General features: G+C 55.8%; 2 protein-coding genes and 1 long non-coding RNA gene across 12 annotated transcripts in view; 1 reads left to right on the top strand and 2 right to left on the bottom strand.

Annotated features, from left to right (window-relative positions):
• The window catches only part of Tigd5 (tigger transposable element derived 5), a 4770-nt gene extending 4581 nt beyond the window's left edge, over positions 1–189 (bottom strand). The window contains exon 1 of the mRNA XM_048802413.1: positions 25–189. Coding sequence (XP_048658370.1) covers positions 25–189 — 165 coding nt within the window. The remainder of the gene's footprint in view (positions 1–24) is intronic.
• Positions 190–721: 532 nt separating this feature from the next.
• LOC125616568 lies at positions 722–14623 on the bottom strand. Its single transcript, XR_007347284.1, has 3 exons — positions 14490–14623; positions 2287–2294; positions 722–733 (listed from the first exon to the last, which is right to left on the bottom strand). It is a non-coding gene; the product is annotated as an uncharacterized LOC125616568 (long non-coding RNA).
• On the top strand, positions 892–14984 carry Eef1d (eukaryotic translation elongation factor 1 delta). 10 transcript variants are annotated; one of them, XM_048802285.1, is made up of 9 exons: positions 3945–6275; positions 8086–8209; positions 8624–8695; positions 13140–13196; positions 13495–13594; positions 13670–13770; positions 13995–14216; positions 14515–14709; positions 14893–14984. In XM_048802285.1, exons 1-9 carry the CDS (start codon positions 5026–5028, stop codon positions 14929–14931), a joined length of 2160 nt encoding a protein of 719 aa, XP_048658242.1. In that variant the 5' UTR covers positions 3945–5025; the 3' UTR covers positions 14932–14984. The 10 variants fall into 10 exon arrangements, with proteins under 10 accessions (XP_048658245.1, XP_048658247.1, XP_048658248.1 ...); XM_048802288.1 differs by lacking the exons at positions 3945–6275; positions 13140–13196 and adding an exon at positions 892–910 and having other exon boundaries at positions 8089–8209; XM_048802286.1 differs by lacking the exon at positions 13140–13196 and having other exon boundaries at positions 5161–6275; positions 8089–8209.
• The last annotated feature ends 66 nt before the right edge of the window (positions 14985–15050 follow it).

The following is a 15050-nucleotide window of genomic DNA, read 5'->3' as shown; positions in this document are numbered from 1 at the left end:
CAGCGCGAGTGGGCCAGCGTGGACCGCCACATGGTCCAAGGCGACGGCCGCCCTGGGCGCAGACCCCGCGCGCCTCTTGCTGAGCGCGTGGTCAGACGCACTGCGTGGCGGGCGGCCCAACCTGGAACCCGCCCTGAGATTGGTGGGGCCGCTGGGTTTGGGGTCTGACTTCGTCCTCGTGGGAACCATAGCACCCATCTGCCCCAGCTGTTGTTCGTGCTTGTAATCCTTGCGTTCGTCCAGCACGTGTTAAAACACCTACAGCACACCGAGCTCTGGTCATAGAGGGGAGGGCACTGGTGCAACCTTTGCGAGACTTAGATGGTTCCCAAACACGCGAGAGAGTAAGGAGTAATGTATTCTGCTGAGTGGTTCGAAAGAAACAGTTTTGGTGTAGATAGGTGGTCTGGGTGGAGAGGGGACGTTGAGAGGGACTGTCGTGCTGTTCCTAGGAAATGAACACTTTCAAAAGGCGTAAGCAGAAGAGAGAAGGCAGAGACTTATAGCTGAGCAAGTGAGGTGGGGGGACTTCGGGTTGCTTATTGAGTGAAGGGCCCCTCTTAGCAAAAGAACGCTGAAGCTAAACTTTGGGGTGTTCCCTACCAGTTTGGGAGGGATGCTTCTTAATGTTGCCAGAGGCTGAAGGAAATGAGATCTCCAGCTGTTGGTTTTCCTTTCCTGAAACTGTGCCCGGCTAGGAGTGGGAGATGGCAAAAGACAGATGTGACAGGAGCTCCCAAGTTTCCCTGAGAAATGCTTTCTCACCTTGTCCCTGGCACAGGCCCAGCTGAGCTCCTAGGCCTTTTTACGAAGGGGTCTTGAGCCAACCCTGTGTGTCAGCAGAATCAAGGATCTACCAGGAAGAAGAAGGACCTCTTAAAGGAGGGCAGGTCCCCTTCTAAGCTGCATGGTGACCAGTTCAGGCTGCTGTTTTTCTTATCTTGGAGTTAAGGGACAGCAGCAATTTCCTGCGGGCTACTGGGGTGGTGTGAGTGGAGAAAGACCACTGGTACCTTCTTGCCTGGGATTACTCTGAATGGCTTCCTGCCCTCTGGAGGAGCCTGATAAGTATAAACCTTGGAGAGCTGGGTAAGGGAGCAGGGCTCAGCACAGGTGGGCACATGTGCTTGAAGAGAGCTTGGTGGTTGAAGAGAGTGTCTCTGGGGTGTTGCTGCTGCTGTCAGCGTTTCTGGGGCTGAGGGCAGGAAATGAGACATTAAGCCTTTGTAGGGCCCTTGTCTTGTGCCAGAATTCTAAGATGACATGTGCATGTTGGGAATTGCAAAAAATGCATTTGTGTGAAATGCTGGTGTCGAGCCCCTCACCTCACTGACTTGGCAGCATTCAGTGGCCATAACACTTGGAGCCTTAATTTTCCCACAGTGTAAGATATCACACTCTTGTCCCCAGCTAGGTGTTCTCATTCCTGTGTGAGGACACACCTGTCTTATAGTCAGGTGTATATGTGGGGAAGAGTCGGGAAAGCAGGAGGCACCTAACAGGCCCCATGGCTGAGTTGGGCCGATTGATGGGTCAGCCCAGGGTACTGTGGACTGGGACAGAAATAGAAGTGACAGAGATGGCATTTGAGGCAAGAAAGCTGTTGGGGCTGGCCAGGCCTGGGGTGGGGTGGCTTAGTTAGCTCCAATGTGCAGGGAAGCATCTTAGTAGAAACTTGGTGCTGTGGAGTTTCAGCCTGTGAAAAAAGGTCAAAGGCTTCATTCCCATGCAGAGATTTGCTCTTTCCCACGTGGCTGCATGCCTGTCCTGAATAAAAAAGCCCCTTCCTCTGGCATCCTTACCACATTTCAAGTGCTAGCAGCTGCCCTTTTGGACAAGGAATATGTCGAAAATTCTCTTGGACAGCACTGATCCACAGACTCAGGCCAGCCCAGAGAGACATGTTGCTGGAGTATAGTCGAACCAGCTGACCCCATCCTCAGCGAATTTCCACTCTGTGTTGGAGGGTGGACAGTCTGGGAGCCCATCAGTGTGGGTGGCGAATGGGGTGACATGCCAGAGGATGGAAGGTGTGGAGGGCAGGGCCTGGGAGCCCTCTCTTCCTCTTCCATCTGCCCTGGTACAGGGAGACCTCCAGGCCCTTGCCACTGTGGTGGATGTAGCTGTGCCAGGTCATGCCCTCATCTTCCTCAGGGCACAGCACTTCAGGAGGGTCCTTCACAGGGGCTGCTGCCAGGTTCCAGGTTAGCAAATGACACGGCCCCATACCCCATATCCTCCCTTCAGCAGAATAGATGTGGCCTGGCCATGGGGCCTCACACATACTTCAGAGGCTGCGTCTGCCTCCGCCAGTGAGCTCATTCATTTGTTAAGTTTCTTATGAGATTTTTCTTGTACAGGTTGCTGGGCTGGACAGCCCCACAGGGCTGTTGGGCACCTCTTACTAGGACCAAGGGCCTGTTAAGCTGTCTGCATCCTGGAACGCCCCCGAGACTGGGCCCCTTCCACCTCTCACAGGAGAGACCTTGGCAGGAGTCCAGCCTGCATCCCTAAGTGGAGCAAGAGCTGCTCAGGCCGCTTCCCTTGTCTGGCAGCTGGCCTTCTTCCCTGTGCTTCATTCTCTTGGCAAGCTCTGCTGCCTGGATGAGCCTCAGAAGGGCCACCTTGAGTAGGGATGCAGCTGGTGCTCAAGAACCTCATTGCTTCCTGTTCCTGGCTGACCTTCCGGACAGCTGTGGTCTTGTACGTACGTGTGTGCTCCAGGGAATAGCTGATCTCATGCAGCCGACATAAGAGCTGTGTTTTGAGGGATGATGGGGTGAGGCTGCCTCAAGTGTGCAGGCAGCTGCCTGGGATTTGGGTGGTACAGGTGTGTTCAATGCTCACCTTCTGACCCATGTCACCTCAGCAGCTTCCGAAAGGCCATCCAGCCTGCTCGAGCTGCCCCAGCTGCTGCCTGGCACGGCTGGCTTTCCCACTGCTCTAACCTTGATGCTTTTCCTTCATGCTGTCCTAGGAGGCCAAAGCAGAAGTAAGTACACCTGTCTGGTGCACCGCCTCTCTTCTCCTGCGCCAGGGAGCCCCCCAGCCATCCCCTTGCTGCCCGTGAGGATTTGGGCTTGCTGGAGGGCGGGGGGCAGCAGTGTGGCACTAAGCAGGGTCCTGGCCTGGGACAGGCAGGTGGCATGCAGCCCCCTGCAGGGTATTGGCAGCCACATGTGAAGATGTGGCCTTAAGAAGTGTTCCTTGTTGGCATGTACCTTGGAGGTGGCTTCCCCTCGTTGAACTGCAGCTCCTGCCCCAGGAAGAGCCCCTAGGTCCTGGTTTTGGGTCATTTAGGCCAGTAAGGTTTGGCAGGGTGTGAGTTCTGGGGCCAGCTTAGTGGGCGTTGTTGAAGGGACAGGGATCAGCTCCATGGGTGCTGAGCAGCTGGTGGGTCCTAGGGGTTTGATGTTGGGGAGGTTAGAGAACAGACAAGTCCCTGCTGCGTTGACACACACAAGGCCAACTCTACTGCTCTTGGCAACAGTGGGTGATGTCACAGTGCCCTGCCTCCTGGGCTCCGGGCTGCACACTCACCCCTGCCTCTGCCCTGGCAGCCCGGCCTTGGTGAGTGAGGGGTGGCCCAGGGATTCCCTGTCTGAATCTCTATGGCTCCTGGTCTCCTTTTTGTGATGGAGGGAGCCTAGTGGGTGTCAGGATAGGACAGGCAGGGCTTCCTGAAGTCTACTACATGGGTGGAATTTAGACAACTAAGCACCCCCAGGACAAGGGAGGTCAGACTGTGATTTTTGTTGTGGATACTGGGAAAGGGTCCTGGACAGTGGTTTAGGTTTGCTGTCCAGCCACAGGCTGCTGCCCTCCTGGGTGAGGACCATTAGGTAGCATGATTACACAGAGGTCCTGGAACCCGTCAAGTCTGTTTTCCCCTAGGCTGCTCCCTGCAAACCCACAGAAGCAGTGGGGCAGTGGTGCCCCTATCTGTAGTCAGCTTCTGTGGGTTGTTAGTTGAATCTGGCTTAGAAGGAATCCAGACAGAGATGGCTATGGGGCAGGGCAGCTGAGCACATGGCCGATGCTTACCTACATCCTCTGAGCAACTTGCCTCCTGGCTTTTCGGGCTGGCTGGCAGAGTCTCTGTGGCCTTCCCTTTTCATGGCACGGTACCTGGGGGCAGACTGTGGGCTTCTGTGCTCCTGGAAGGATGCTGGGGCAGCGGGGGCATGACATCATGTGGCTCCTGGTGAATGCATCAGACCCAGGGCCCTGTCTCGCACAGCTTGAGGGAACACCCAGGCCAGTAAGAAGGCTGAAGCCCCCAGGGATGACTCTTGCCTCCACTGGCCACAGTACCAACTGAGGACATAGTGACAGCTGGCTGAGCAGCCTGGGCTCTGGTTCCTTCCCTTTAGGACCAGTTGTTCGCACCCTCCCTGGTGTGTCCTGTTGATGTTATCATTTGGGGAGGGACACTTGACCTCTGCTCCCAGCCACCCACCCCTCCTGTGAGGTCAGTCAGGTCCCTTTGCTAAGATCCCTGTCCCTGTACTGGACAGGCGGCTGCCCTGGGTGGGGCAGTGGTGAGGCTGTGGCAGTACAGGTGGCATGGTGATGGGCAGCCGCAGCAGCCTTTCTGTGAAGTGCAATACCAGCTATTCCAGGGTGGGCAGCCGGGTGTAGCACACGCCCAGGAAGTCAAGTTGGAGTTCAGTTCAGATAAACGGGGAGTAGTTAATTAATGTAAGTTACTCTCAAATATTTAATGGAATATACTTGTACTAGAAGACTATGGGGGTTCACATGAAAGTCAAGTCTGAGCACAGCTGTTTCTGTTTCGTCTGCAACCTACCTGGAGGCTCCATGAGAAGAGGGTTCTGTGGCAGGTTTGGAAGTAGTGTTCTCTAGATTCCTTTCAGGGGGCCGTGGGGCCTGTGGAGTTAGCAAAGACAACTTTGGCAGTGAAAACAGGTACACACATACATAGGTGTGTATGTATGTCTCCTGGTTTTTATTTACAAAAGCTCCCCACAAGGGTCTGACTTCTGAGCCTCGGCATGTCCTCTCATGGAGCCCCTTGGGAGGTGCCCCACCCAGTCCTTGCCCCAGGTCTCCTGCCCACCTCTGCCTGTCAGGCTGAGGAGGGCCTGGGAGGCAGGTGCCTCTGCTGTGTTGCAACTGCCTTCTTGTGCTTGCTTTTTAATGCTGCGCCCGAAGATGAGGAGCGGGAAGGCCTCCTGTGCCCTGGAGACCGTCTGGGAGGACAAGCACAAGTATGAGGAGGCCGAGCGGCGCTTCCATGAGCGGGAGGCCACGCAAGCCGCCGCCTCTGCCCAGCAGCTCCTGACACAGGTGCCAGCCGTGAACGGGCCCGGTCAGGAGGACACCGAGGAGGCCAGCGAGGCAGGGGCCCCCGATACCAGCAGCAGCAGCAGCGATCCCAGGAAGAGCCGTGACAGCAAGAAGCCCCTGCAGAAGAAGAGGAAGCGCTCCCCTAAGAGCTGGCTCGGCCAGGTGGACCTGGCCCTCGTGGGCCTCTCAGCCGATCACGTGTGGCTGGACAAGCCACTCTTCGACCAGGCAGAAAGTTCCTACCGCCAGAGGCTGGCAGATGTGGCCGCCCAGGCAGCCCAGCTGCCTGCCCTGGCCCCTTGGGGTCCCTGCACACATGGGAACCAGGTGGCCTGTCACCACGTGACCTGGGGAGTCTGGGTCAACAAGTCTTCCTTTGACCAGGCTGAGCGAGCTTTTGTGGAGCGGTCTCAGAGCCTGCTGCTGACCGCAGAGGGGAGCTGCAGGCTGGGGGCTCCTGATGCGGGCCAGCTGCTGGCCACTCCCAGCCTGGCCCTGGTTCACCAGCCCAGCCCACCAGCCAACGGCCAGCCTCCTCTGGGCACCCTACAGGCACTGGTCCGGGAGGTGTGGCTGGAGAAGCCCCGGTATGATGCTGCCGAGAGGGGCTTCTATGAAGCCCTGTTTGATGGCCATCCTCCTGGGAAGGTGCGCCTACAGGAGCGAGCTGGCCAGGCAGAGGGCACCCGGCGGGGCCGCAGAGACCGGCGGGGCCGCAACCCCGTAGGAAGCAAGAGGGCCGGGCCACGGCGGGCTGATGGGGAGGCCCCTTCCGCCTTGCCTTACTGGTACTTCCTGCACAAGGATGCTGAGGCCCCCTGGCTCAGCAAGCCCTCCTACGACAGCGCTGAGTGCCGCCACCATGCTGCCGAGGCCCTGCGCATGGCCTGGCGCCTTGAGGCCGCCTCCTTGGCTCACCGAACTGGGCCCCGCTCTGGCCCATCCATGTCCAGCCTGAGACCCAAGTAGGAGACCTGTGCTCTTGGGCACCCAGTCCGGCCTGGGCTGCAGGCAGAGGAACTGCCACCCCCAGCCTGGGCCCCTCATGCTTCCCTCCCCACCCTTCCCCTGGGTGGGGGCACTCCAGTTACCTGAGGACCCGGCCAAGTTGAATGTGGGGTGGGCGGGCAAGGCTGGTGTGTCTGTCCTGGAGGTGGCAGTTCTAAACTGTTGAGGCTGGTCGGGGAAGACGTCATCATTGGGCAGGTGCCCTGGTGAGGTATGGGGGCCGGCCACTGGGTGTGCCTGCCTCGGAGGTGAGGTGGGCATCAGATCGAGAGTTGGTGGCTCGTCTAGCAGCCTCTGTCTAAAGGACTCCTTGCGGAGGGAGACCTCCTTCAGCCTGGGAACCAAGTGGCCTTGTTCCAGGATAGGTGGACATAGACCCAGCAGTGGAGGCTGGAGGCCTGGGGTTTGGGTCAGTGCCTGGTCATAGAATGCATCCCCCACAGCTGCTGGACCTGGGCAGATGATGGGTGAGGTGGGTGGACACAGAGGGAATATGAAGGGTCTCAACCAGTTGCCTGGGCCTCCTAGGAACAATACCCTTTGGGCCCTGAGTGCTGGGGGAAGGTGTGCAACTTCCTGCCTGCACCTACCTGTCCTGGTGACCTGGTTGCATGCCAGGTCATCCTAGGTGAGGGCAGTAAAGGAGACGCAGGGTTGTGTCTCTTGGGAGAGGGCACTTGGTGAGGCCCAGTGATAGTATGGGGTCCCTGGCACAGAGAATTGATGGCAGCGCCAGACAGGTCTGTCTGTAGTACTTGGCAGGACAGCTGGAGAAAAAGAGTAGATAAACTGAAGGGCCAGAGACCCAGTGAGGCCTGGCGTGCAGAGATGGGACTGGACATGGCCTGTGGGCCATAGTTTGCTGGATTTGGCCAGAGCAGTGGTTCTCAAACTTTTTGGTCTTGGGACCCTGAAGAGCTTTTGTATCTATTGATGTTTACATCTTGGCTATTAAAGCAAATTACAAGTACCAAAAGTATATATTTACTGAAGAAAAAAAAGCTTTTTGCTTTGCTTTTGCACATTAGTGCCCAAAACATGTTGTCAAAAATACCTTTCCTGTAGCAAGATGATTCAGAAAGCAGAGTGGCCTTGTTCTACCTTGTTGCAGTCTCCCTTGGTCTGTCTGGGTCAGAGTTCTGTGTTCTCATGGCAGCAGCTGCTTCTGCCCTCAACTGCAGAAATTGACTGATTTTGAAAGGGAGCACCTTAGGGCTGGGGATGTCGCTCAGTGGTAGAGCACTTGCCTGGCACTCGTGCCCTGAGTTTAATCGTCAGAATTGTTTAAAAAAAAGAAGAAGAGGAGGAGGAGGAGGAGGAGAGGAATTTTGGGGATCCCCAGAGGATTTTGGACCAACTTTGAGACCCACTGGCCAGAGGACAAGCCTATGGACCCCATCGAGGCCCTGGGGGAAACCCTTACGGGGTGGGAGGAGAGGATGATGTGTTGGTGTGGCCACTTATGTGCAGAGGGCCCTTGTGGGCTTCTTGTCGTCATGCCGAGGGTCACTTGTGTTTTCCCTGGGTTCTGGAGCCTCTCACCCAGGACTGGTGGTCTATGGGCCAGAAGGACTGGGCAGGCCCAGAGTTGACATCTGGGACTTTACGGAAGGAGGGTGTTGCAGCCCACCCAGCACCCTGTTGCTTCTGGGCCACTCCCCAGGCAGGGTGGTTCAGGCTTGGGGGCTTGTGGTGAAGGTGAGGCCCGCACTGACTGGGACCCCCTTTTCCCAGCCATTCTGACCTTACCTCTCCTCCTGCTCCCAGCAGAAAAATGGCTACAAACTTTCTAGTGCATGAGAAGATCTGGTTTGACAAGTTCAAATACGATGATGCAGAAAGGAAGTTCTATGAGCAGATGAATGGGCCTGTGGCTGGTGCCTCCCGCCAGGTGAGGGAATGCTTGGGGCCACCAGGTGGCTCTGCTGCTCAGTAGGAGTGGCTGCAGCCTGCAAAGAGGTTGCTGGCAAGGTCGGGTGGGTAGTGGCACGTCTGGGCCAAGTAGCTCTTCTCAGGGTGCTGGGAGTGGCGTTTGCTCTTGGCTCCTGCCCCAACACAGGACAGCATGCTTCTGATGCTCCCAGGCAGTGGGGGGCCAGGCTGCAGACACCGCACTTGAGACCCTGTGGTCCTGTCCTTGAATCCTGCTTTTCACTGCCCCTGGAACTTTCATTCTGTGCAGTTCTTTCTTGCTTTCTGAGTGAGGATTCTTGGGAGTGGGTGTGGGTGTGGTGTGTGTGTATGTATGTGTGTGTGTTTAAACAACAAAAAAGAGAGAGACTGGTTCTTTCTGCACTGTCTGCAGGAGAATGGTGCCAGCGTGATCCTCCGCGACATTGCAAGAGCCAGAGAGAACATCCAGAAATCCCTGGCCGGAGTGAGTACCCACGGCCCACATATACGTGGGCTCGTGCTCGGCCAAACCGCACGTCAGTTTTGTTTTGTTTTTTTTCCCTCTTGGTACTACTGACTGTTTTGGTCCTATGGATCAAAGTTAGGGTACCGCGTGCAGTGCTGTGTTCTTGCAGGACCCAAACTTCCACAGAGATGATCTTTTGCTTTCTACCTTTACACACACCCCTCACCTGTTTGCTGGTGGTCACCCTGGCCACTCCCTTGGTGTCAACCCTGGGCCGCTGGCTGAGTGGTTCAAGACACACACGGGTACCCTCTGGAAGCCTGTGTCCTCCTGCTTGCTCCCTGCTGAAGGAGTGTGTGTGTCTGCCAAGCCACAATCTAGTGGCTTTCCCCAGGGAAAGAACGGTGGCTCACAGGGTGTGTTGCATTTTAGATCAGAGCTGGCACCTGCTTGGCCTCTAGGCCCTAGACTGAGGAGGAATGGCGAGCTCTGTCCCACTCTGGCTTGGCAGGCTGGATGGGGAAGGTGTGCCCTTCAGATGGAGGACAGATCTGCTGCTCTGGCTTCCCTACTCTAGGGAAGTCAGGGCCTCATTCTGGGATGTGGGTGATGTCCTGTCCTGAGGGCTGGGTTCCGGTTTCCCATTGGCTGTTGTAATGGGTTACTCCATGATTTGTGCTTAAAACCAAACTTGGGGCTGGGGATATAACTCAGTTGGTAGAGTTGCTTGCCTTGCCTGCACAGGGCCCTGGGCTCAATCTCTAGCACCACCAAAACAAAACAAAACCCCACAAACTTACCCTCTATCATGGTCCAGAGGTCCATACATCCAAAATGGATGTCAGAGCTAAAGCCCTGGTGCCCACAGAGTTGTGATCCTTCTGAGGCTCTAAGAGCATCCATCCCTGCCTTTGCCAGATTTCAGAACTCGCCACACTCTTGGCTTATGGCTCTGGCCTGCACTTTTACCCTCCGTCTCTGCTGCTTTTTTTTTTTTTTTTTTTTTTTTTTTTTTGTGGTGGTGGTGGTGGTGGTGGTGCTGGGGATTGAACTTGGAGCCTTGGGCATGTGAGACAAGCACTCCACCAAGTGAGCTACATCCCCTTTTTTAAACTTTTTTTTTTTTTTTTTGCTAGCAATAGACCTTCATTTTATTTATATGTGGTGCTGAGGATTGAACCCAGTGCCTCACAATGTGCCAAGCAAGTGCTCCACCACTGAGCCACAACCCCAGCCCCATGATATCCTTTTTGTTTTTATTTTTGGTACAAGGTATTGGACCCAGGGACACTTAACCATTGAACAACACCCCAGGCCTTTTATATTTTAGAGACAAGGTCTACCTAATTTTCTTAGGGCCTCACCAAGTTGCTGAGGTAAGCTTTGAACTCTCAATTCTCCTGCCTCAGCCTCCCAAACCACAGAGATTACAGGCAAGTGCCACTGTGCCTGGCCCTTCTTCTAAAAACGTAACCTTGGGGTTGGGGCTGTGGCTTAGTGGTATAGCTCTTGATAACTAAACAAATATACTAAAAAAAAAAATTTTTTTTAAGTGAATTTGGTCATATTTGCTAATTCCCTTTGCCATGTAAGGTAACAGATTCACAGGCTTATGTTATCTTTGGGGGTGGGAGACATCTCTGTCTACCATAGTCCACTGTATCACTTCAGCAGGTCACCTGAGTTAGGCTTGGGGAGTTGTGCTGTGGTATCTGCTCCCCAGGTACAGTTGTGGGACAGGTGTAGAGTAGAAATTCTCATTCAGAAAGAGTTCAAGCTAGCTCAGGATTGAGCCAGGCAAACTGCATGGGGTTCGAAGGCCTGTGGCTTAGGACCCTGCCTGGAGACCATCTTGCCAGAGACCACTTGTAGCTGAGGGACTTCAGCAGTCTTCTTGCCTGTGAATATTGGGGTCCTACAGCCTCCTTTGACTTCATCTTGTCTCTGTTCCTTTGGTCCAAGCTGGTAGGGGTTCTGCTGATACAAACTTCTTGAGGTTTGTGGGTCCCTCTGTATGCCACAGGGTCTGCTCCATGACAGTCTTCTGCAGGTCTTCAGTGGATCATCTCATCCAATTCTTGGCTCCTGTTGAGCTGGCTGAGGAGAGCCATAAGTCAAGCTCCTGATCTCTGGGTGGGCATGTAAATCCTCTGACTTGTGTCTCTTTCATGGATACCAGCCACTGCCGGCTCTCTCCAGAGCGTGCTTTCCTGGCATGAGTCACCTCGCTAGTGTCTTGCAGTCTCTGTGAATTCCCCAGACCATCAAGTCCTTCCTCTCTTTTCCTCATCTTGCTGTAAGGGTCACAAAGCTAACCTGTGCCTTCCAGACTTGGCTCAGGAATCTCAGTGGAAGGTCAGCTTCCTTCATCTAGGAGTCCTGCTTTCTGCGCCCTGCCTGATACATGGAGCCAGCCTGTCCTCCAATGCCCCTACCCTCTCTGGTGATGCATACTTCTGTCACCTAAGCTCACTGCAGTATCTGCCATTAGTGTTCTCCAAGGTGATGCTGCTTCTCACCCTCTTCCCAGGCTTTTGCCTCCACAGCCTGCTCAAGGGAGCCAGGATTTTTCTGTCATGCTTCACAGAGGCCTTCCAGCCTTACTGTTGCCAATTCTACAGCCACTTCCACATTTCTAGGGACTTTTAGCAGCACCCCCCCCCCCTTGTAGAAGCCAAGGCCTGTTTGTGTTTTCTAGTTGCTGGCACTGTAACAAATTGCCACAATCTAGTGGTTAAAATGGTATGCATTTATTATCCTGTGGTTCCGGGATCAGAAGTCTGAAATGTGTCTTAGGAGGCAGTGTCTTAGCTGTCTGTAGGTTCCTTCTGAAGTCTCTAGAGAAATTCCATTCTGTCTGCCTTAGCACAGGCTCTCTTCAGCTGTCCATCACTCCGGCCTCCCCTCTGGCTCCTCTTTCTTGCACAAAGCCTTGTGGTGACCTTAGGCCTACCCTTATCTCCAGGTCCTTAATGCCCTCTGCAGAATCCACTTTGCCATGTGAGCCAGTGTTACAGGCTCTGGGCATTTGTATGGCATTCATATGGTAAGTCTGGGGGCCAGTCTGTCTGGCACAGCTGGCACATGGGCTCCTGGGAGCAGTGCCACCACTGTATGATGGTTCCTGCTTCATGCTTGGCTTCTCTCCCAACACACACACTTTTTTTTCCCTCTCTTTCCCCCTATGCTGAGGGTGGAACCCAGGACCTCAGGCTTGCTAGCAAGCACTCTTATCATTGAGCTACATCCCATCCCTTTTTTTGAGATGAGTTTTGCTTAGTTGCCAAAGCTTGCCTTGAACTTTTGATGTTCCTGCCTCAGCCTCCCAAGCAGCTGGTATTACAGGCCTGGCCACCGTGCCCATCCTTGGTTCCCTGTTGTCCTTGCCTTTTACCTGATCTCATCTCAGCAGTCCTAAATCCCAACCCTTCACCCCAGTTCAGTCCAGGAAGACCCTCACAGACTACTGCACTGGAATCAGGCATACTGAGCTCCAGCATCCAGAGGGTCAGACCCGGCTGGTGGCTCTGGGGCTGCAGGAAGTCTTCCCGCCTGCCTGACTGGCCATCCCTGGAGCCAGCCCAGGCTGTGTGGAGACAGAGTGAGACCATTCCCAGATCCTGTGCTAACTTGTGCCTCTTCCAGAGGGACCTTTTCCTCAGGCCTGTTGTACATGGTGGGTGAGGCCCCAGGCTCCCAGGCCCTGCCACTCACAGACTGGAATGGGCACCAGTCCCCAGGGCATAGCCCCATTCCTTGCCCTGGAAACAGCCTTGGCACTCTAGCTAGCTTCCACTCTCAGGTGGGTCTCCTGAGCCTCACTTTGATTGCCATCCCTGCCCAAATTCTGCTCTGTGTCACTCAGCTCCCACAGGGGGGACATTCACTGTCTTCCCAAGAGCTATGATAGGACCCAGGGGCCCACGTGCTGTGCAATGGGCAGAGGCCTGAATCCTGCCTCCTGCTGAAAGGATTAGGTTCTGCTATGGAGCAGATCCTGAGAAAGGCCCTCCCATCCTTCTGGAGGATCCCATCCCATTTGCAAGAACCATTAGGCTAGGACTCGTGCACCCCCTGACCTGTTATGTAGTTCCCTGCCCCCTTGGCCTAAGGACCGCAACATCTGGAGGTAGTCTAGAAGCTAGGTAGGCCCTATGGGGGGAGCCTGCCCTATGGTTAAGTGGAACCTTCACAGGTCAGCTCTGGCTGACATGGTGCATACCTGTAGTCCCAGCAACTTGGGAGGCTGAGGCAGAAGGATCGAGGCCAGGCAGGGCTACTTAATGAGGCCTCAAAAATAAAATGAAAGTGGCTGGGAATGTAGCTCAGTGGTAGAGTGTCCTGGGTTCAATCCCCAGTTGAGGGGGGTGAGGGTTGGGAGGCAAGGGGCTGGACTAGTGGCCTCCTGCACGCTTGCTCCTTCCCCATTGGCCCCTCAACTGCTCTCCCCTCCCATTTCCAGCTCAAGGTGGTGCTGCCCAGGCCCCCTGAAGCCCTGAGCCAGGCTGCCCCTGGGACTGTAAGTCCTGCTGCCTCCTGTCCAGCTACTGAGCAGTGACAACCCTGAGCTGCTGCTGTGTTTCGGCTGCCACAGGCCCCCTGCTTCTTGTCCTGTGCTCGTGCTTGACTGAGAATGTTACTGTGGCTGTGCAGCCACCCTCCCTGAGGTTAACAGGTCTTCACACCCTCGAGGGTGGGCCTCAGCAGGGAGGACTATCCTGAGCCTCTTGCCCAGGATGGCACTCTGCTTCTGAGTGGCTGATTGAGGGGCCCTAGGCACAGCTGGGGCACTAAGCTCCCCTTCCCTTGCCTTGCAGAGCTCAGGCCCTGGGGCCTCTGGCGGGCCTGGTGGAGACCACAGCGAGCTGGCTGTACGCATTGCCAGCCTGGAAGTAGAGAACCAGAACCTGCGAAGTGGTGAGGCCTGGGCTGATGGTTGGGTCCCTCCCCACCCCAGACCTGCCATCCGACCCTGTCCCCTTGTACCCACAGTGGTGCAGGACCTGCAGCAGGCCATTGCTAGGCTGGAGGCCCGGCTGAGCATGCTGGAGAAGAGCTCGCCCGCCCACCGAGCCACAGCCCCTCAAACCCAGGTGAGCACCCTCCTGGCTCACACCTCTTGCTGTGGTCAGCAGTGAGGTAGTAGGGCCCAGAAAGGTTCATGGTGCCCAGGCTGACCCCCAAGTCAGGGTGGAGGGAGCTTGTCCTCACCTGGGGGGGCAGTTCCTGTGGACCCAGAGCCCAGGCCCTTGGGATGCCTAGGGTCAGCAGAGAGGAGAGGCCTGACTGGGTCTCAGCCTCTCCTCACCTGTGGCAGCACGTGTCTCCCATGCGCCAAGTGGAACCCCCAGCCAAGAAGGCTGCCACACCTGCAGAGGACGACGAGGACAATGATATTGACCTGTTTGGCAGCGGTGACGAGGAGGAGGACAAGGAGGCAGCTCGGCTGCGGGAGGAAAGGCTGCGGCAGTATGCAGAGAAGAAGGCCAAGAAGCCCTTGCTGGTGGCCAAGTCTTCCATCCTCCTGGATGTCAAACCTGTGAGTGGGGGTAGGGAGGGACTCGGGGAGGGCAGGAGTCCCCTCAACCGCAGGATATCGTGGCCTGCCCACAGCCTCAGCCTCTGACTCTTCCGGGTGGGAAGTCAAGATTAGAAATCTTGGGATAAGAACAGAAACTTGGGGCCGGGCAGGTGTAAGTGGGGCTGTTTCCAAGAGCCCTTCAAAAGAAGCAGAGTTATGTCTTCGTGGTGGTTCAAGGCCAAAGAGGGGTGGGCTCTCCCCTGGTGCTCTGGGGGTTTCTGGGTGGCTCACTCTGCCTTCCTCCACTCTCTCACAGTGGGATGATGAGACAGACATGGCCCAGCTGGAGGCCTGTGTGCGCTCCATCCAGCTGGATGGGCTGGTCTGGGGTGGCTCTCAGCTGGTGCCTGTGGGCTATGGCATCCGCAAGCTGCGGATCCAGTGTGTGGTGGAGGATGACAAGGTGGGCACCGACCTGCTGGAGGAGCAGATCACCAAGTTTGAGGAGCACGTGAGTAAGGGGCAAGGGGTGGTGAGCAGTTGGGCGGAACCTGGGATCCCACTGCTGCACTTGCTGCCCCGTCAGTGATGAATGAGTCCCTGAATGGAGCCCCACTGCGCTCCTACTGCACAGGCACTGGAGCGAGTGGGCCTTGGGGAAACGAGCCTCTGATGGTACCCATTTCTTCCACAGGTGCAGAGTGTCGACATTGCAGCTTTCAACAAGATCTGAGCCAAGCACACATTGTGTGAGGCCCTACAGAGATTAAAGACTGAGACTCGGCACTCTGACTCCTGTCCTCTGTTATTTGGTTGGCCCCAGACCTACACTTGTCCCTGATGGTCTCTGCC

Source organism: Marmota marmota, unplaced genomic scaffold (genome assembly GCF_001458135.2).
Source record: "Marmota marmota marmota unplaced genomic scaffold, marMar, whole genome shotgun sequence".
Lineage (NCBI taxonomy): Eukaryota > Metazoa > Chordata > Mammalia > Rodentia > Sciuridae > Marmota > Marmota marmota.
This window is presented reverse-complemented; position numbering and strand designations above follow the sequence as displayed.

Excerpts from the sequence above, each read along its gene's own strand:
- Eef1d (XM_048802283.1), top strand. The coding sequence starts at position 5,026 with ATGGAGCCCCTTGGGAGGTGCCCCACCCAGTCCTTGCCCCAGGTCTCC. Across the intron at positions 8,210-8,623 it reads TGGCTGGTGCCTCCCGCCAG|GAGAATGGTGCCAGCGTGAT; the intron begins GTGAGGGAATGC and ends CACTGTCTGCAG. Across the intron at positions 8,696-13,494 it reads TCCAGAAATCCCTGGCCGGA|AGCTCAGGCCCTGGGGCCTC; the intron begins GTGAGTACCCAC and ends CTTGCCTTGCAG.